The sequence below is a fragment of the Ammospiza caudacuta genome, chromosome 5 (assembly GCF_027887145.1).
Source record: "Ammospiza caudacuta isolate bAmmCau1 chromosome 5, bAmmCau1.pri, whole genome shotgun sequence".
Classification (NCBI taxonomy): domain Eukaryota; kingdom Metazoa; phylum Chordata; class Aves; order Passeriformes; family Passerellidae; genus Ammospiza; species Ammospiza caudacuta.
In genome coordinates this window covers 3956838-3978348 of record NC_080597.1, presented here as the reverse complement: position 1 = coordinate 3978348, position 21511 = coordinate 3956838, and the positions used below count along the sequence as shown (strand labels likewise).

Genomic DNA, 21511 nt, shown 5'->3' with positions numbered 1-21511 from the left:
TTTTCCAGAAGTCTTTACATTTCTGTCAGAAGGCTGTAACACTTTTTGTTCACACTTTCGAAGATCATGTCAAACAATTTCCAGTCAGCACTGAAGTCTGTGCCTACTCTAGAATTCACTGGAACAAGTGGAAAGCTTAGGATGTACTTCCCTAAGTTCTTTAAGGATGTGTTTAGCTATTTTATTTAAACTCTAGGAGCTAATAATGATAGCTAGCAATTCCAAGGAAGCGTGTTTTGCAGTGCTATTTATTTCTTTCCTGCTTTCTGTGGTTGTAGCAAAGGCCAGGATCCTGAAATCTGGATTCCAATGTGGCCTTTTTTGTAAGGCTTAGACTCAGAGCACCCAGTGACAGAGGACTGCAGGAATATTGCCAAGCTGGGACCATCAGCCCTTTGCTGTTTAGTGCATTTTTCACATTTAATTCCAGTCTTAGGTGAATCCACAGGTGTTCTGTCTGAAAAGGTCATCCGGGCTTAGTCATTCCTTTTAAGTACCTAAGATTAATTAAGATGAATCATAGTGAGAATGAGTCATCACATGATTTAGAATGAAATTAGCATTATTGGCCACCAGGACAAAATATATCAGAGTGTAGTAGAATCACTCACTAAATAGCCAGTATTTCACCCAAGAGGTCTAAATATAGTATTGTTCAATATTTTCTTGCACTTGCATGGATGTTATTTTTGTATTATTTTATATATTTGTTGTTTTGTATTATTTTATATATTTGCACCATGCAGTAGGTGTTCAGCATGGTGCCTGAGAAGTAGATCCTCATAGCTTTAAAATTTGCTCCTGTTTACTTTGAAAATCCTGTGAATGCTGCAGGATTTACTCTGTAAAAGCTGGCCAAAGTCAGATTTGTTTGGGATTTTAGTTCCACTTGTCTGGCATTAGATAATGAGATGCAGTTTCCAGTACTTTTATTTTACAGAGCTGATGAGTGGCCACAGCTCCTCAGCAGAACTTGTAACTGCTTGCACTTCTGGTAATTGAGTTCTGGCACAATGTGTTTCAGAATGAGACATTCAGAAGCTAGAGCACTTAAAATCAGTAGTTGTTTTGCAGCTTTGATCTCTTCCTCATGTGTAAAACTCATTCTGTTATATGGAAATAAACCAAGGATATAAACTTCTGAAAAGAGGACTCTGAGCTCTGCTGCACACCATTTATTTTCCTATTACTCTTAGGATATTGTTTATTTGACATGTTGTATATCTCCTTGCCTCCCCTTCCTTTTCATTTTAATTGGGACCTGGTTATTGGCTGGAAATTCCACTAACATGACTCATCCCTGCACTGGAAATGGCTGTGAACAGGCATCACACTGTGGGATTTACTTCCCCCCCCTCCTTTTTCTTTTTTTCTTCTTCTAAAGTGCTTTACCGTGGCACGAGCTTGTAATAATAAACTAGGAAGGAAGTTGGAGCTAATAATTTGTTTCTGAATGCACAGGCCCTGCCAAATTTCCCCACAGGCACGAAACAGCCGCTCAAGCTGTGACACCAGCAAATTAAATCCTGGAGGTAGCTGACCAGAAGTAATGAAATGTGTATTTACCATACTGATGCTGTCAGTCTTAAGACACACTGGCCTTACAGTCTAGTTAAGTGGGGCACGTTTGTCACTTGCAGTGGTGCTTAGAGAAAATACTCAGCTTTTTTCCTTAGAAATCTTTTCAAAATCACAAGCCCGGTGCTGGCTGGTAACCCTGACCTTGTACAACCTGGAGGAGGGATGGCCAGAATGGTCTGTCCTTTTACAATATATTCCAAAAGAGATAACATATTCTGTATTCCAAAGGAGATAAATTATTTCATCTCATGATATGCTAATTGCCAATTCTTTTTATTGATCTCTGATCTGCCACTCCAATCTTAGAAATTAAAGGCTAAAAGTTACTTGAAGAGCCAGTGGATAATAAGGAGCAGATGTCTCCCCCACACCATGTGTCCCCTGCATGCAGCAGTTGGAAAGCGCACAGAGGGACACACAATCACTGGAAAGGGGCCACTCCAGAGAGGGATGCATCCTCCAGTGATGGGCTGGATGGGGCACAGGGCTGCTAAGGAGATGGCCCTCAAAAAATGCATCATGGCAGCAGAGGTTCCAAAACATCTAAACATGGATGAGGGAAGCTATCATTTCTTAATCCCCATGTGCTTAAGGTGAGGGAGCACTCAAAAAAAAGCTATTTACCCCAGGCAGGTGTCATAGGTAACAACAGAAAATGTATGAGTTTTATTTAGCTGGCAGAAGCATTCCATGCTGATTGTGTGGGAGCTTGTGAACCATTTGCTGAATGGTGCTGCTGTGGATTCAGGAAAACATTGAGGGAGGAAAAAATAAAAGCATGGTCTTCATCATGGTTAATACAATACCCATGGAAGAATCAAAGAGTAAAATCACAACCCACACGAGCATTGCCTGATATCTAATTATATCCTAGGAATGTCCATGACTCTGCAATTATATGCTTAATTTCCAGCTGTACTTGATTAGCATAGCAATTGATTTATAGCATCCAGCTACAAGGAACTTGCTTTGAACTGTTCGTTGGCACATATAAATTCATTTGGCACTTTGGGCTGGTTCTTTGTAGCCAGGTAGGCACGTGGAGTTGGAGCTGTGGCATTCAGTGCCAAGGCCAAGGGAAGGCCAGAATAATTTCAGAGACAGCACCATTCTTCCTCCTCTAGTGAAGCATTCAAATGCAAGCCTGTGGAAGGTCAAAACCTACAGATTTCTATGGGATTATATATGAACTGCAAGCTTAGTGTGTAGAAATAACCTTGCTGAGTCCTTGCTTGGTCTTGGAAGACAACCATGGCTCCACTGATACAACAGTGATGTGCCTCTGGAAAGCCAGGGCACCTGTGCCTTCATTCTCCTGTCTCCCCACACCAGAAGGGCTGAAGTAGGATTGATTCCACATTTTCTCAGTGAAAAGAAAGTAGGGAGGAAGAAGGATAAGAGAACCCCTCCTTGGTTTTGAGCAGATCTAAGCATAATCCCCAGTTAAATGTTTGAGTCTGTGTGAATCCAAATGCTGGACTGGGATTTAAGGCAAAGTGCAACCACTTGAAATGTAGAATTTTGATCTGCTCAAGGGTAAGCCTGTTGAATTCAGCTCAGGCTGGGGAAAACACATGGAAGCTTTTTTGTAGCTGTAGTTTTACATTATAAACCTTTTGGAGCAATTGCTTTGCCATGTGTGAAAAATTACCCAGACTTCCATACCAAAATATTCTCCCACTGATAACATTGGCAGATACAATTTTAACAACTTAAAAGTAATTTTTTTAAAGACTAACTAAAGCAAGCCTCAAGTCAGCAGCTGAAGTTGCATCGCCTCTGTTCTTAATCTCAGGCTTGGAGCTGTCTAGACAGGTTATCCTCTTTGGGTTGCACTGATTATGTGCTTTGTGCCTTGTTCTCCTCTTGCATCAGATGGGAGGGTTTGCTCAGGGGCTCTGTCTCAAGCCTGTGGCTTTGTCTCTAGGGTGGTGTAGCCTTAAGTACACTGTAAATGTCAATGCCCAATGATAATGCCATCAATACATGGAAAGACAAACTGCTGCTGGTTTAAATCTTACACTTCTAGAACCAATTATTTATTCCTGGCAGGTTTACTTCTGTTATTATTGTTGTTGTGAATTTTTTTCTTTTTTTTTTTTTTTTTAATTGAGGTGTTTCTTTGAATGCCAGGAGTTGGCAACACCAGATGTGTGAATTTCAAGTAGGGATCCTGGTTCTTGCAGCATAAATCCCAGAAATATTGTTTTCACGGAAGAACAAGCACTAAACAAAACCACAAGAAAATAGTAGGTAGTCAGGCTGTTAGAATTAATCTCTGAAGGAGGTTTCTAGCTCTCTCTGGTACAGGAGAAATTTGATCAAAGAAGTTGCAAACTATCCTTGCTTTTCTGCCTTTCCCTGAGAGCTCTCAGCCTGTGAAACATGAAGGACAAAAATACTGTGGAATTGGGAACTGAAAATACCAGATACTACAGTTTTCATGGGGGGTAAAATAATTATAAACTGTGGTGTGGTCTAATAAACAAAAAGGCAACTCTTAAAGTAAGCTTGAACTTTTTCTTTTCATTAATTAGCATGAATCTGTTTTGAAATTCCTGTAGAGAACAAGTGCTTCTCCTGACAGCTGGTTTGAAATTAATAAAAAGGAAAGTGTTTTCAGCTGGCAGTGGGTTAACACACTTATGATACATGAAAACAAGGTTAAATTGCTCCTTTCTCTCTACCACTAATAAATGAAATATTGAAAATTAAATGCTGTAGCTTAGGAAATAAAAAAGTGCTAGCCAAAACTATGGACATAGTGGTAAGAAATGGTACTTGCTGCAATAGGCAAGTATGGTTAATACAATACACATTTGGAAAAGCTTAGGCAGTACCCAAAATTATTCTTCAGTTGTAGCCTTTCAGAATATATTGTGTTGAGGAATATATTATCCTGTTTCTGCAAGATAAAAGAGTCTTGATTTAATCACCTCATTTTGGGGATTCAAATAACATTGAGGTTTTTTTGGAAATCCTCTTGCCCTGATACCCTTTCCAATCTCATCCTCCTTCTGCTCTACTTCACCTTTCCTCATGAAAGGATGACAGAGGCTTTATTCCTCAGGGTGTAAGGAATGGAGTGTCTGGAGTATCAAAAAACACACAGCAGGATCCGTCCTCTGCTGCAGAGAGCCTGGCCTCTGAAAATCAGATACCTGTGGGCTCTGGCTGACTGTGAATTGCAGCCTGAAATAATTGCTCTTGATTGATGTTAACTGTCCAGCAGAATACAAGATGTAACTTTATTGCAAATATGAGGATCTTACGGATAACAAGGGAAAAAGGTGAAAATTAAAATACTAGATTTGACCACAACAAACTCTTTTTCTCACCTTGCAGAGTGCAGAGCCTTTCCAAGTTGCTGTCAGAGAGGACAATTGTATCATTGTGTCCCTGGAGGCATCGGACGTGGTGAGCTCATCCTCTGTCTACGTTGTGAAGATAGCTGGGGAATCCAAGAACTACTTTTTCCAGTTTGATGAATTCAATAGCACTTTACCTGCCCCTGTGGTTTTCAATGCCAAATACCATGGCCTGTATTACATAGTGACTCTCTTAGTGGTCAACTCAAATATGGTTTCCAAGTCAGCAAGATCAATCACTGTGCTAACCAGTAAGTAACATCTTATTCTTCTTTTCTTCTCTTTCGTGTCTGTGTGTGTGGCTTTTTATTTTCTCCATGAGTTCTTCTTGTGAAGAAGGTTGGGTTGGTTTTTTTTCAATGGGTTCTGGTTTTGTGTGGGATGCTTCCCTGTGTGAGAGCAGTAGGGAAGAAGTTTTGACAAGGTGTGAGTGAAAATTCACAAGGTGTGGGCAGAAAGAAAGGAAAGACTAAGTTTCCCCTGGCTGGCCTTTCCTGACCACTGAGGTGTAACAGAGAGAGAACTGGGGATTTCTCTGGTTTTGCCTCAACAGAGAGACAACCACATTTGTGGCAAAGAAAGGGCAGTCCTGCAGGCAGCATTGAAGGGTACTGCACTGAACTCCAAAAGTAGGCTGTAAATTGTGACTGAAGACTAAATTCCCTCCGTTTGGAAGGGAAAGGATCCAATCTCCTCTGTGATATTTTCTGTCAGGCAGACTGATGAGCGCTGGCTCTCTTGTAGCAGCCTTTGCTCCTGAGTTCACCTTCTGGAGCACAAGGTACAGAACTGAAAGTAAATTTGGAATGAAAAGGCAGGGTGCTGGGGTGGGATTTTTGAGGTGTTTCAATACCCTTCAGATTTTGAGAAGAGTTCTTAAAACTCCTGTTGTGACCACTGGTTTCTCCTAAAAACATGCATGAGGTGGTATTTGGTTTGTTGTTGGGCTTTTTCCCCCTGTTATTGGTATTGTCCACTTCCTGTTTTTCATAATTTTATGACTAGCAATTAACTTGATTTTTTTGGCAGATAATAATTAGGATAGATCTATATTTTTCTTTTTGCCCCGTGCTCTCTGAATGTTTACCATTCTTGGTTTATTTAATCCTGCAAAGACATGTAACCATCTAAATTATTCCATCTATATCTTACACGTGAAAGAATGGCACATTGCAATTAGCTCCCACTACCAAATTAATTCCTGCTCTAACTCCATTGGTGTCAGGAGAGCTTTACCAGTGGCAGACTGACCCCATTCATTAGGCTGCCACAAAATAAATCAGTCAGGATAGCTGGTGATGCCAATGTGGTTATTCCCAAGGCAGTGCTCCCAAGAGTTTTTTGGGATCTCCTGGAGACTGCAAAGGAGATCCAGATTTTCAATGTGTGCTGGAGGTCTGTTTCACACAGAGCTGTGTGTACCCAAAAAGTGCTCATCAAAACAAGACCAAGGTGCCTCAAAGGCATTGCCTACTTAGAAATTCAGTGAGAGTCATGAAAGACTTCTGCTTTCTGGTGGTAAATCCTGATGACATTTCCTTCCTCCTGTTCATGTCTCCCATCAATATGCCACCTCTAAGGGAATTGGCAAGAAAAGGCAAGAGAAGAACACATTTAAAGAAAACTTTTTTTTTTATCCCTTAAAGGTTTCTGACCAGAAAAGCATTGAAAAGCTGACAAAATATACATTTTATACATTATATATAGGCATATATATGTGTAACTCTTCATATAAGTATATGGGCATAAGTATGTACATATAAAAATACAAAATCATATCATATAAATATAGCTGTAACACAGAATCATAGTATCATTTAGGTTGGAAAAGATAATCAATATCAACCATTAACCCAACACTGTCAGGTTCACCACCAGACCATGTCCCCATGTGCCACCTCCACATATTCTTTGAACACTTCCAGGGATGGCAACTTAGCCACTTCCCTGGGCAGCCTATTCCAATGCCTGACCACCTTTTCAGTGAAGTTTTTCTTCATATTCAATGTAAACCTTCAGATTTTTTCAGGCACAATTTGTCCTTAACAAAGCCATCCCGTCTGTCTTGGATCACCTCCTTACATTGTCATCCATGCAGATATTCATGTGGATGTATAAGTTCCTTTTGAGCGTTCCACTGTTCATTTGGTCCTTTTCTACAAGACTGCACACTTCTGCTTCTCTGATTTGGAGAATTTCAGGATTTTCTCATGTTAATCAAAGATAGCACAAGCTATCTAGAATTTCCTCATTTAGGCTCTGTGGTCCAGATTGTTGCAGTGAAAAGGATGAGCTAATTGAAAACTCTTAGATAAGAAACCTGTAACATTGAATTTTAGCACAAAATCGCCCTTTTTGCTTCTGGTTCTGTAGCAAAGTTGTGTTCAGCAAATTTGGCTCAGTACATCACTGAAGGAGAAAAATGGAAACCCTGACTGCTTTTTAAAGATCCTTGCAATGGTTTTGAGAAGAATAATTGTGAGAATCTCACCTTCCTGGCTGAATTCCTATAAATGCAATTGTGCTGTGCCTGCCAAAGTCACCTCTTCCAGTCTGGGCAATTTTAAAGTGGTTCTGGTGTCTCACACAGCTGTTTCAGGCTTGCTTTCCTCTGCTCTTGGAGCTTTGGCTTTTCAATGGGGGAGAAGTAACTCTGGAATTTGCATAATTTATTTAGTATTTGAAATACTTGACTGAAAATTCCACCTTATTACTAATTGGTTTTAAAGTAGTTTATGAAATAAATGAAGAGCACATCTGTAAAATCAGTGATTGATATTCTCACTCACTCATCCTACGTTTTCCCAGCTTGAAGTCTTATTTTATTCTTCCTAGGGTGAGTCATACCCATACAGCTTTTTTTTTTTCCCATATGCACTGTCAGGTTTATGTTGTGAAGGAAAAAATATTTATACATTTGTAGGAATGGGGAAAGCAGTACATTGCAAAGATATTGTATGCTGCAAGAAAAAAACGTGTCTCTGCTGGGAATTGGAGAAATCTGGATCTGAGGATCTCTGATGGTAATTAAGAGCAGCTCTGCCTGGTTTTTATTTTAGCCGTTGATTAGGAGTTCTGAGTGGTAAAATGTCTCATTGTTTCAAAAGCTGATGGTTCCTTACATGCATGACTATGAAGTATATTCCCTTTAGGGGGAGTTCTGCCTCTGTGTCTCCTACAAAAATATTCTCCTGGAGAGGCCAACAGCTGCTGCTGGGACTCTGATCTCCAGCCTCAGAGAGTAATTGGCATTACACCCAGTTAATGCTCTGCTGTCATTGTGCCAGATGCTGCAGGAAGTGATTCAGCAGGGCCAGTCCTTTCCTCTGGCTTGTTAATGGATCAGGGTTCTTTAACTCGCAGCTTCAGAGGGTTTTTTTCCTCAATGAAATGTGAAACTTTAGCCTTCAAGTTTTTCTTTCTTAAAGGATGATGTGAAACACCTTTAAAAAGGCTGGTTATCTGTGGCAGCCCTGACTTTGAAATGTAACTCACAGCAGCATCTAGGTCCATTAGGGCTCATCTTCTCCCAGCAAATAAACCACGTCATCCTCTTTTTAGGGTGAGAAACCTTCTCCATCAAAATCAAAGAAACAGAAAGAACTGCAGCCTGCTGTAATTTGCATTGTAAGGAGGATCTAAACAATTGACCTAAATCTGTTCAAAAGCAGTAGTTATGCCTTTGTTCTTGTGGCAACATTATTTTTTAGGTTGTGTCATCTTTTTATTTATCACCTTATGTGGCCGTGTAGAAATTGCACTATATGTCATCATTGCTCAGGTATATTTTCACTTACATTCCCCCTTCATAAGCACAATATCACTATTGCCTATCATAAACTTGAACATTGTGTTCCCAAAGTATTGAACAAGAGCTTCTTTAATCTCAAAGATGGTTTCTTTTTAACAAGAGATAAAGCATCCTAAAGTTTACAGCATAATGGAAGCTTTACCCTGGCTGTGCCTTACTCCCAGTAATGGTACAGCTACATAAATAGTGTCATCCTGGGGAGAAAATTACATAATTCACAACTTCTTCCTGTAAATAAAGAGAATTACCCTTGAGGGTTTGGTCACTCCATTAATGGGACATCTTTTTTATGAAAGTCACAATATGGAGGTAAATAACGATTAATCTGGGTTCCAATGTGAGAAGCAAGAGATCTCAGTCCCACATGTAATGCTGTATTCAAAGCCACAACAATAATCAATTCAATTTGTAGAGTGACCCAATCTGCACATATTACAAACAAATTGATTTAGATTGAAATATGGTACTTATTTTCACAGCACTTTTTTTCTCCCCCTGAATTGCAAATAATAATGTGTCTGACACAAACTGAATGCATTAATGAAGGATTTAGCATTCAGAATTTTCCAGGGCATTGGAGAAAGATGTTAGGCACATTGATTATGCTGTCTTGATGCTTGTGTAATGTAAGTTATATGCTAAATGCAAAATGCTGGAAAGTCCAGGATAAACAGAGAAGTTGATTTTCCTATAAACAGATAAATTGGGAAAGCAGCTGCTACAGAAGCAGCAGATTATGAGGCACTATGAAAAATGGCAAATTCAGGTCTTGATGCTGCAATCTTGTCTATGTGTATATAATATAATCTCCAAGTCTAAAAATAAAGAGATTGTAAGTGAAGAGGTACTTTAAACTATTAAAAGGGACAGTGAAATGCTCTAAATCCCTTCTGCAATATCACTTCACCATAGTACAGGGCTTTTATAAAGCTCTAAGTATTAAATTTCTGTGATTCCACTTTATTTAGGCTATTTCTTGACAGCCACTGAAATCTGTGACAAGCTGGATCCTAAACACTGAAAATAGTAAAATTAAAAAGACCAGACTGTTTATGCTCTGAATTATAAATATAGATTGTAAAGAGTGGCATTTTACATATTCTTTAATTTTAATAGCCCTAGGAGAAGTTAGTAAGTGAAAGACAGAGCATGATGGTTATCTGCTGAGCGTTCTTTTAATTTCACAGTGTGCAAATAGCTTTTGATGTGAAGATTTGGTGCTGAAGGAAGTAAGATAATGGGAGGATCTCTAAATTGCATTATGCCACTTATGCAGCTCTGCTAACATCAGCCACGAGCAAGGAGAGGATAGAGAGAGGAAGATAGCGACGCGAAAGAGAGGCTGTGGTGATTACCACTTAATTCAATTGTTGCTTAATTAAATCAAAGCATCAGGAGGAAAAATCATCTGGATTAAAAATGAATATGGCTTCCATCCTTTATTTGATTTGTTGTAGGAAGGAATAAAGGGGGGGTAATTGAATCACTGGCACAAGGAAGTTCCAGTAATTCTTTCAGAAATGAGGTGACCTCGGATGTGAATGAGATAGCAGCAGAAAGCCCAGGGCACACCCACCAGTGTGGGAGATGCCTGCACATAAGCACTGTGCTATTTAGAGATTGTTATTGACATTTAAGCCACTCTGCTGTGCTGTGTGAGCTGTGATATGAACACTCTGGCCATGCGGGGAGTCATTTCCACTCTTTATTTCGGAACAAGCGATGGGGAGAGCGTTGGCAGAAAGAAGAGGGTAGGCTTTGTTTCCTGTGCTCTGCTCTACTCCTGCTGATTTCTGGGCTATCATGAAATGTCAGCAGAATTTTCACAGATCCCATCACTGAAGTGCCTGTTGGTATCTGTGGAACAGGGAGTTTCTCTTTGTAAGTGGTTAATGTACAAATATACTGATATATATCTGATGGAGATAATACCATGAGAAATAGTTTAATAATCCCACACTATTGCATTTCCATGTTCTGGCAAAGTTAGAAATGATGACACACTAGTTTTGGTGAGAGATTTTGTTTACATCTATGGTTTTATTCCCAATTGGTTTTTCTTCTCTGTTTCTCATCACATCTAGAAACTTGAAATTGTAGTGAAAATACTCTACTGGTCATTGGGATTTAGTTTTCTCTTTCACTGCAGTGTTGCTTTTCCAGCTTTGATTAACTTCACCTCCTGTGGGATAATTCCACTTTTGATAGTGATACTGATCTTCCCATTTCATCTGCTCTTTCTCTTGCCCATTGTTACTGTATGCTCTTTGGGGAAAAATATTTTATTGTTTTTTCTCCAGGGCCTACAGCAGCAGAATTTTGGACTCAAACAGGTCCTGTAGGGCCGTGCTAATCAACAGCCTGAATTTTGCAATCTGATCCCTGTAGTGTGCAAAAACTAAATCAACATGCTAATCTTTATAAGGATGTAGGCATAATTACATTAGCTATCTCCATTAAAATATGTTACTATGACAAATTTCAGCTAACAATATAACCTTGCTTGGACCTCTTAACCACAGGATAATTGGGTTGCTGTCATTTTTTTCTTGCTGAGGAGGGCATTGAACAAAAGATATTCTTTCTTTTAGTTTTTCTTGGGGTTTTTTATTGAGTAGAGAAGGCTGAATAAAAATGTGACTTTCTTATTGTCAGCAACAATGCAGCAGTGAACTGACATGGCTTTCCTCAGCTGATGGAGCTGCACTGGTCTGGATTTCAAATCACAGGACACAGGGTATTTTTCTTAATTTTTGTTGCTGACTCTGAGTTCAGAGAGCAGCAGCTCCTGACTTACCTCCTTCCTGTGCACAGGCTTTCCCTGTGCCCTCCAATAAACCACTTTATTTCTCTGTACCTCAGTTATTCATCTGGCAGTAAAATAATGGCAGTGGTGCTGTTTCTTTTGTAGAAGTTTGGTGTGGATGAACAGATAAGGATGGTGGCCCTCTCACATGGTGGGAATGGGGAGTGTAGAACTACCCATGAAACAAAGAAATGTATAGATACCAAAATAGGAAATCTTTATTCATGTAGCTTCCTTTGGCCATTACACTGATTATTTTCTCAGCTTATCTGGAAAGCTCTACATTTATGCTGAAGTCACGAGCACTTTCAAGTGTTGTGTTGGTTTTGTCTGGGCACTTCTACGTGATTGACAAGTATTAAAGATGAAAATGTTTCTGAGGTCATGACTGAGTGCTTAAATAATTTTTTTTTTTAAATGTCAAATATGGAAATTTTGCTGTTAAAACATAAATGTTAAGAAAATACATTCTTTAAAGAGGGGTATATAGAAATCCTGGCTTTGACAATGTCCCAGGTAGCTTTGCCCCACACCTTAGTGAAACCCCAAATAGCATCTTGTAGATCTAAGAGTGCCTGTGCCATACTTACAAAAGCATTTATTTTCATTGATGTTTTTTTATGTGCAAAGAACTCATTTTGCCTATTAATTTGCCCCTTTCTTCCTTTTTCCCCCCTTTTGTTTGTATATCCTTTAGAACCACTTCCTGTGAGCAATGTTTCTATCTATGACTACAAGCCATCTCCAGAAACAGGAGTGTTGTTTGAAATTCAGTACCCAGAGAAGTACAATGTTTTTACCAGGGTCAATATAAGCTACTGGGAAGGAAAAGACTACAGAACAATGCTCTACAAAGGTAGGTGGAAACTATTTCACCAAAATGTAATGCTAAGTCTGCTGAAAACATCCAAAACAGTGGTCTTAGATGGGGGTTTTGACATGTATTCATATTTTATATATATATATATATATATATATATATATATATATATATATATATATATATATATGTATATATATATATATATATATATATATAATATTATATATTCCATATTATATTACATGTATATTAATTAATATATTATGTTATATGTTATATATAATGATTATATAGAATATATCATATATATAATATATAATCATTATATATATATAATGATTTTTGCTTCTGCTAATGTGCTTGTATATTGAGAAGTAAGGGATAGGTCTTTGAATTGAGCTGGTGGTTCACTTGGGATTTTTAAATTCCAAGAATCCTAGTTCCAGTGATGTTTCCCTTCTTTTGGATTTTAGAGGAAGACTCTGGATTTTTGTATTCAGTGTGAAATTAGCCAGGGAGGGCATCCCCAGTCCCTGGTGCTTTTGTGTCAGTTCAAAGCAATACAAAATCTCCCTGGCTCTCCCCTCTGGCCAAGGTTCCCTCTTTGGTCTGTGGATGATAGGAAAGCTCTGGGATGTCCCAGAGGAGGGAAACCCATTCAATAAACCTGATTGTTGGCACAGGATCAAGCCTGGTGGTTCTATGTCACCCTGCAGTGACACAGTGCTGTGCTGTACAGTACATCAATGCAGCATTCAGTGTGTCCCTGAGCTAATAAACCCTGCTGCAAAATAGAAATTTCAATGCTCCTAAAAAAATCTAATCAAGGGCAATCAATCTAGCAGTCTAGACAGTCAGCCTGAGCAAACAACCAACCTGAATGATCTGAACAAGAGCAAATTCTGCTTTCTTTTTTATTTGTTTGTAACTGAACTCTTTCATATATTTCTTCACAACTTTTGCCCTGCAGTATGGCTTAAGCACAGTATCTGCCTCAGAGGTATAAATGGGACTATAAATGTCCTGTGGGAAGCACCCTAAGAGGTGAGGAAGGCACAAATGTGCCTTGTGGACCCTGAAACCCCAATGGTTTAACATCCCACAGTGGCAGTAAAATCCAAAATCAAATCAAAATTAAATCCAAAATCAAAATCTCTGGGCAATCCAGTAGGTGCTGTATTGAATTTTAGGTACTGAATTAAGGATCTCAGTCTTTGACTCATCACTGGAAACTCTCTTTAAAGTCAGCAAAGGGAGATACACACCTCCAGAAGGAGGTCAGAGAATTTGGGAGTCTCTTTGCTTCAATACAAAGTGGGGCTAGAAATCCTCTCCTCAGTGCTGTAAAGTGCCAGAAGTTCGGAAGGATAAAGTCTGGATCATGGCAGAAATACAGGTGACCTCTTTGCAGAGAACAAAAAGGACACCAGCCGTAATTTGTCTCTTCCACAGCTAATAGATGGTTCTGGGGGCTGTAACGCTAAAACTGCTGATAAATAAAAGAGTCAGCCTAAATCAGGAGATTCACTAATCAGCTTACACACAGCCAGATAGCCCTGAGCAAGGTCTCTTCAGCCCTCGTGTGTGGTGGATGTGAGCTGAGCCCTCAGCACCACTCGATTGCTCCTTTGAGCATCTCCCACCAGCGCTGGGCCTCAGTCAGCAAAACACCAAAGAGGTTTTGCGTGCAGCAGTTAAAGGTCTGCAGGAGCTGCCAGATGCTCTTTGAGATATTCCCCGTCACGTGGAGCAGGTTGCCAGATTCAGTTCCCTTGCCAGTGAAAAGCAGCTTGTGTTTCTTGTGCTGGGCCTTTTTTTTTGTTTTTTGGTGTCTTTCTTTTTTCTGGTAGCAAAGTGGCTTTGACAGCCAGGAAAAGCGTGTTGGCAAACTGAATTATTACAATTTCATATTTCAGAGCAGGCTGAAAAGTGTTTAAACATCTAAAGCATTGCCCATTCACCATGTGCAGTCACATTATCAGAAAGCAAACTTTTGATGCATTATCTGCTTTTTATTTCCCTTCCTTCTTTTCTCTTTAAACCTTGTGCAGATTTCTTCAAAGGTAAAACAGTTTTCAATCACTGGCTGCCAGGCATATGCTACAGCAACATCACATTTCAGTTGGTATCAGAAGCAACCTTCAACAAGAGCACGCTGGTGGAATACAGCGGGGTCCAGCACGAGCCCAAGCAGCACAGAACAGGTGATGAAAATTCTTATACATAATTTCTTTCAAATCTGTATTGCTGCTTTTCTTGCTGCTGTATGGAGGGGACTGATCCCACAGAGAGCAGGGGCTGTGTGGGAGCAGTCCTGGGAGCACAGGAGGGGAGAGAGGATTTGTGGCTGTTCCATAGGATTGTGATGCAAACAGTGCACAGGGAAATTTGTGTGAGTGTTTCTGTTATAAAGCTTGCTTCTTAGAAAATAACTTCTCCTTCACATGAGGTATCCTAGGCCTTGTGCAAGTGTCACTGTGATATTTTCTGAAAAATCCTTTTGCCAGGATTTTTCTCCTGGGAAGCTCAGAAGCCTCAGAAAAATGTAAACAATAATTATCTGATTACCTGGAGTCTGGTTTGGAGGCTGCTTACCAACAGGTGCATCTTTGATTGGTTCCATGTGGATTGTTTTTACTTGATGGCCAATCACAGGTCCAGCTGTGTCGAGACTCTGGTCAGTCACAAGATTTTATTATTCATTCTTTTCTAGCTTTCTGATGTCTCCCTCCTTTCTCTTTCTTTAATACAGTTTTAATATATAATTTTCTTTTAATATAATGTATGTAATAAAATAATAAATCAGCCTTCTGAAACATGGAGTCAAGATTCTCATCTCTCCCCTTGTCCTGGGGACCCTCGAACACCACCACATGTAAAGAATGAATTTTTATGCCACAGGAATAGCTGCACTGAGCAGACTATTGATCTGTCTCTGTTGGTCTGTCTCCCTGTGCAGTGAATCACAGCTGAACTGCTCGAGAAGCCCTTCCTCACTGTGCACTTTTCCATCACGGAGAAGAATGTCATAGCTGCCCGACTTGGCGGCCACTCTGTGCCCTGAAGCGTGAACTTTTAATTTCCAAGACAGCAATGTTGCAGAGGCTGAAAATTGCATTTGTTCAGGGTCCAGAACTAATTTAATTTGGTCCTGGGATGGTGCCCAAAACTTTTTTGTTAATCTCTTAGACCGCAGACATTTATCAGGGTCCAAAGTGAAATGTACCAGCGACAAAATCAAAAGGCCAAATCTTCAGATGAATACACTGGTGCTGGTCCATTGCCTTGGACAGAACTAAGCCAGCTGATGCCAGCTGAGTTCTGTCCTGAAGATCCTAAATACAGTTGTTCAGATATTGAACCATAACCAACAGGATCCCTTTTATTTTTTCCTGCTGCCCTCCCATGCCTCATTTTTCACATGAACTGCAATGAGAAGGTAGAGTCTGGTTTTCTATTAGTTGCTGTGACTGGGATGGGAGTTGAACAAATTAGTGTGCTGTAAAGTGCCAGCTTAAAAGGTGCCAGGCAAAATTATTTGCAGAGGTTACTCACACTTAGAGTGTGTAAGGAGAGGCAGACAAGCAATTACAGAGAGACAAACAAAATGCTGTGTGTTCACCTCCTGCCATCAGCTGAAGTAACTTCTTTGCGTGCCAGACTCTTGTCTTGTGGAGACCTGAATCTTAAGATCAAGCTTTCACAAATATTAAATTTTAAACTGATGTTTAATGCTTGTGAAAAGGTGGCTGCTAAAAGCATATGAAAATCCCTACAGCAAGGTTATTTTTTAAAATATGAGATATGGCATATATTCATTTTGCAAATGTTTCAATTCTTTTCTACAGAGGTGGGCTTTTTTTTCCACGACCGAGAACTTCCTGGAAGACACAACAAAGATTCACTGTTAAAAATTCACACTGGAGTAGCCTTGCTGTTACAATAGCACTGAAGTTTGATTTACTGTGACTTCACACCTACTTTACTTCCTGGCATTCTTTGTTGTGATTATGCTGTGAATTTATCTGTGAATTTATTCGTCTTGATCCCACCACAGTCGCTTCTGGTATATGTATGGGAATAGGCAAGAGAAGGGAGGATCTTAGTGAGAAGTTATTTCAAGCCATCCCCAGAAGAATGCTATTTGTATGGGGAATTAATACATTTAAAGGTGCACAGAACACACCCATTAAAATCCTACCCCTTGCTTCTCTTCCAGTTCCTTACCCACCCCGAAACATTTCTGTCCAGATCATCCCAATCAACAGGAACAACTGGGAAGAGCACAGCGGGAATTTCGCCGAGGAATCCTTCATCGGCCCGCAGGAAATCATGAGGAAAGAGAAATCCAGCCGTCCCTCTGAGAGCCCAACCGCAAGCCCAGCAGCAAACTCCTCTGCAGGCTGGCTGGATGAGCCCTCCAACAGCACCGAGGATGGAGCCAGCTCTCAGCCGTCCTGGTGGTCCAGCGAGGCCGAGTCCTCCGAGGGCGAGGAGGAGTTTGTCCCTGCAGCTTCCAGGGATTATGAAGCCCCTGATGCCAGCACGGGGTCTGGCAGGCCCACAGCAGAGCCCCCTCCCTTCCTGCCTGTGCAGATGGTGCTGACCTGGCTGCCCCCAAAGCCCCCTACTGCCTTTGATGGTTTCCACATCAATATTGAAAGGGAAGGTAAAGCAGAGCCTCGTGCCCTTCTTGTCCGCCTTTTCTGTAATTCCACTGGTGGTTGTCTCCTCTATGAATCATTAATTACCTGGTTCTGTGCTTCAGAGTATTGCTGGATGGGGTCTATGTACAAATCACAAACAGCTGGGAACATGTTTGGAGCTGTTTTATTTTCCAGCACCAGCCTCATTCCATGGCTATGACAATGGGAAGATGCCAGCAGCTCACATCCCAGGCAGCAGACCAAGAACTTAGTGTTACAACTTACTTTATAAGTCTTTTGACCACTCACACAAAGCAAAAGCACATTGACAGTAGTTCTATCCAACCACTATAAGCACACATACCTTTGGTTAAAACAGTGCTTGCTTATTTAGAATACAATACCTGCTTGTAAGCCTTAAAACACAATGCACAGAGCTCCATTATTAAGCTTAGAACTTCCTAATATCTCACTAGATAAACTTTTCTGCAGCTATTATCCTTACTTTTCTACTTTTTACGTATTTTTTCTGCTGACCTATCTCATGACTACTGCTCAGCTCTAATGACAGTTCTGCTGTCTTTAAAGCCTGCCTTTTGCAGCTTTCCCAAAACCCTCTGACTTTATGAATTCCCACACAGAGGGCTTTGTTAGATCCCATGCATTTCTTGAGCAGTTTTTGCATTGTGCAGCATCTACTTCTAGCTGAGCAGGAGTAAACCACAGTTTGCAGTTCTCTTTTGTTAAACAAGATTTATACTGCCATACATATTGCCGCACTGTTTGAATAAAGTCCTTTTGGATACCTTTTAATCCCTCAGTTGAAACAGGATTAGCATTTCTGATGTAAATAATTCTATTGGTGGCTGGAACATTTCAAATTTCAATTAATCCACACTTTGTTTTCTCCCTCCTGATTTAGAGAACTCCACAGAGTTTTTGACAGTGAGTGAGGACACCCACAAATTTGTTGCTGAACTGAAAGAACCAGGAAAATACAAGTTGTCTGTAACAACATTCAGCTCCTCTGGCTCTTGTGAAGTTCGGGGAAGTCAATCAGCAAAAACACTCAGCTTTTACATCAGTAAGTATCTCACCAAACTCAGCTTTTTCTCCCTGAGCAACATAACTGTAATGTACAGAGCTTGATACATACCACTGGGGTATTTCTGGCACCTGCTGATGGATCACAAGGGTCTGGTCTTCTGGAATTCCCTGTTCCAGGGAAGGAAATGCAGTGCAAATATGTTAATTTATTACAACCTGCCTGGATGGACCTTGGTTGTGCCATCTTAGCAGTCTTAGGAAAGCAAGTGATGTGATGGAGTCAGCGTTCAGAAGTGAAATTGAGTTTCCCTTTTCTCACAGTGAGGATTTAATTCCAAGAATTAATTTGGTGGTTGTAGAGAGCTTGGGAAATATTTAACTTTCCTACTCCTGGAGTATGCACTGTGTTAGGGATGAAGGGCAGCCCAGGCTGAGAGTGTGGGAATTGCACAATTAAACACTGAACTCTGAAACTGAATGGTCTCTGAGAGAACACAGAGCAAATTACAGCAGATGAAGTGGTTCAGCCTGCTAAATTCGAAGGAGAAAAAGTAATTTATTATTTCCCTGTAGAATCCCAGGCTTTCTTAACTGGAGATTTAGTAAAAGACAAAGTAATAATACACTGCTGTGTAAACTAATACCATGACTGACAATTGGATCAGCAAGTGAGACAGGTGTTGGTGAATTCAGATCATTATCCTTCTAATGGCTGTGGTCACCTTTGCACCTTTTTCTGCAAAAGGAAATAGATACACCCTACAGAATGCCCATGGAATGAGACAGGGGAATACTTGCAGCACTGCACAATTTTGCATGTGAAAAGATAATGCTTTCCCAAACCATGAGTGCTGCAACAAGACACAGTAGCCAGAGCTGGCAGAAAAAATCCCATTAAAAGGAAATGTAGTAAAGCACTTCAGTATATTATGAATAAAAATTGTGCCTTTTGTATTTCATAACCTTTACAAATAATAGGTATTTAAATTTGAATTCATCATAATGCTAGACTGCTTGTAGCAATTCCACTATTGCTCCATTTTTAACAACTTTATACTGGAAAGAAACAATAATTGGAAAACATCCAGAAAACAGCATGTGAGAGAGAAGGTCTCTGCTCTTTTAATTTCAGTCTTCTGTTTTTCTCTAGGAATAGTTGGACAGCTTTATTATATGAAAAGCATTAAAGTAGATAAAGAAATATGCAGCATTGCTATTAGTGCCAAATGTTGTTCCATTTTGCAAGGTGTGACATATTTTATTTTCATTAAGCAGTATTTAATGCTTAAAGTGTCCACCATGCTAACTGTGTACCTGAGAGAAATGAGGACATGTTAACCCAAAGTTCACGGGGGTGGATGGCCAGATTAAGGATGAATCTTATGGATAAAGTATTAAAGTGTTAGAGGAAAGCAATGGCATTTTAATTTTACATGTAACACATAAGAAACTTTGGGTTTTGTCAGTTAGTTTTGCAGGCTTTTACAACAAAATGAGGGTTCTTGGCAGTCACCTTAGTTATTCTGTCAAATGCAAGGTCCATAATGTTTTAGATAGATTCTGTATGTATTTCTGGTAGAATGCCAAATTGGAGATATGAACAAATGCTCTTAGGCTGAAATTGCTTTTCTATTCCCCTTCCTGAGTCTGATCAAGTAGGCTTTTTGTGTGGGGACTACAGCTCTGGGTTATGACATGAGGCATCTCTGCTGCCTTAATGCCAGTGCTGAAACAGCTTCTGAACAGTGAGAGCTGCATGTACATCCTCTGTCTCCAGAGAATAATCTAATGATCAAAGTCCTCTTTTTTACCTCTGTGGGTGTGGGTCTGCTGCTGTGAATAAATTTTGCCCACAGTATCAATCATATATTTTCCTTGTAATGCTTGGTTGGTGAATCATCCTGTCAAATTACTGGCTTTCGGTTACATATTTTTGTTGCATCCAGATAGCAGTCAAATCTTATAGGCTGATCTTAAACCACATTCTTGCTCTGGCATTTGTTTTATTTTATCAATAAATGTAAATTACCATTAGAGTTGCACAGAGGAAGAATGTCAAGGAGAGAGAGGTCACAAGTATTGCTTAAAAGTGACAAGAAAAATGGGCTGTTTTCGTGAAATACAAAATTTTGACCAAGTCTAGCTGAAGTTATTTTCCAAACTGTTCTTTTATCTATATTTAAAGCTGTGTTCTCAACCAAGTGCTCCAAAAAAATGAGATTCTTCACTGTGGTGACCTCTATGAACTTGATCTTATACTTCGAGGCTATGGTGTGCTTGGAGGGTGTGTCAGTGTGTAGAGAGGTGAAAAAAATCTGTGTGCTTATGCTTTAACATTGGTCAATGATCTGTACATTATTGGCTGCCCGTGCTTTTAAGCATTCCCTTGGAGCAAATCTGATCCTGCTGTGTGGTTTCTGGTGAGCAGCAGAGAATAATGCCCTCTGAATTGTCAGACAGGAGACAGGCACGTTCCTCTTGTCACGGGCTCAGCTGCAGGTGCTGTGGGGGTGGACATCTGCCAGTCCAGCCTCCCTCACCTGAAAGGGAATAAATAATAAATAAATAAATAATGTTTTGAACTTTTTATAATATATATTAATATATTATAATATGTTATTAATAATAAATAATAAATAAATAATTAAGTCATTATAAAGGGGGATAAAGGGAATAAATAATTATTAAAGGGAATAAGGGGAATAAATAATTCCCTGAAATAAGGGTGTTTTAACCTGTGTGCCTCAAATGGATGGAGTGGCTTGCTCACCTGTGCTTTTGGGACATCCCAGGCCCCACAGGGGAGTGGATAGAGGAGCTCACTGAGAAGCCCCAGCATGTGACAGTGACAGTGCTGAGCTCCACGACTGCCCTGACCTCCTGGACAGCGTCACACGAGAGCAGTGGCAACAGCACCATCGTGTCTGTGCTCTCCCTCACCTGCCAGAAGCAGAAGGAGAGCCAAAGGCTGGAGAAACACTACTGCACTGAGGTACGGAGCAGAAGCTGCAGCGTTTTCCAATCCAGTGAAAATAATCACGCTGCTGTTTAGAATCCCTGTGCCCCAGGGCTCTCTGAGGCTGCTGCTCCCTCCTGCAGCCCAGAGGGAGGGATGTGGCTGGTGCTGAGTGCAGGGGGGAGCCCAGCAGTGAGAATGTGCAGCACAGCACAGGCTTGTTCAAGCGCTGTTCCTGCTGGACTTGCTGTGGCTTCACTCAGGCATGTGCTGCAGTGCATCTGTAATAAACAAAGTCCTCACATGCGTGGTTGTCATCAAAGCAGCATAAATTATTTCTTAGTTGTCCCACATTTGAGAACAGAGCCTGACTCTAAATCTTCTGGAGCTTTCGAGATGATCAGAAGCCAGCTTGTCTTTTCATCCATAGGAAAAAGTGTCAGTACTGGGAAACAAACAGCAATTCAGACCAC

General features: G+C 40.3%; 1 protein-coding gene across 1 annotated transcript in view; it reads left to right on the top strand.

Annotated features, from left to right (window-relative positions):
- Positions 1-21511, top strand: part of PTPRO (protein tyrosine phosphatase receptor type O) — a 139356-nt gene that overhangs the window by 71373 nt on the left and 46472 nt on the right. Inside the window, exons 2-7 of the mRNA XM_058805432.1 lie at positions 4927-5200; positions 12264-12422; positions 14441-14593; positions 16609-17058; positions 17958-18119; positions 20875-21074. Of these exons, the coding sequence (XP_058661415.1) occupies positions 4927-5200; positions 12264-12422; positions 14441-14593; positions 16609-17058; positions 17958-18119; positions 20875-21074 (1398 nt within the window). The remainder of the gene's footprint in view (positions 1-4926; positions 5201-12263; positions 12423-14440; positions 14594-16608; positions 17059-17957; positions 18120-20874; positions 21075-21511) is intronic.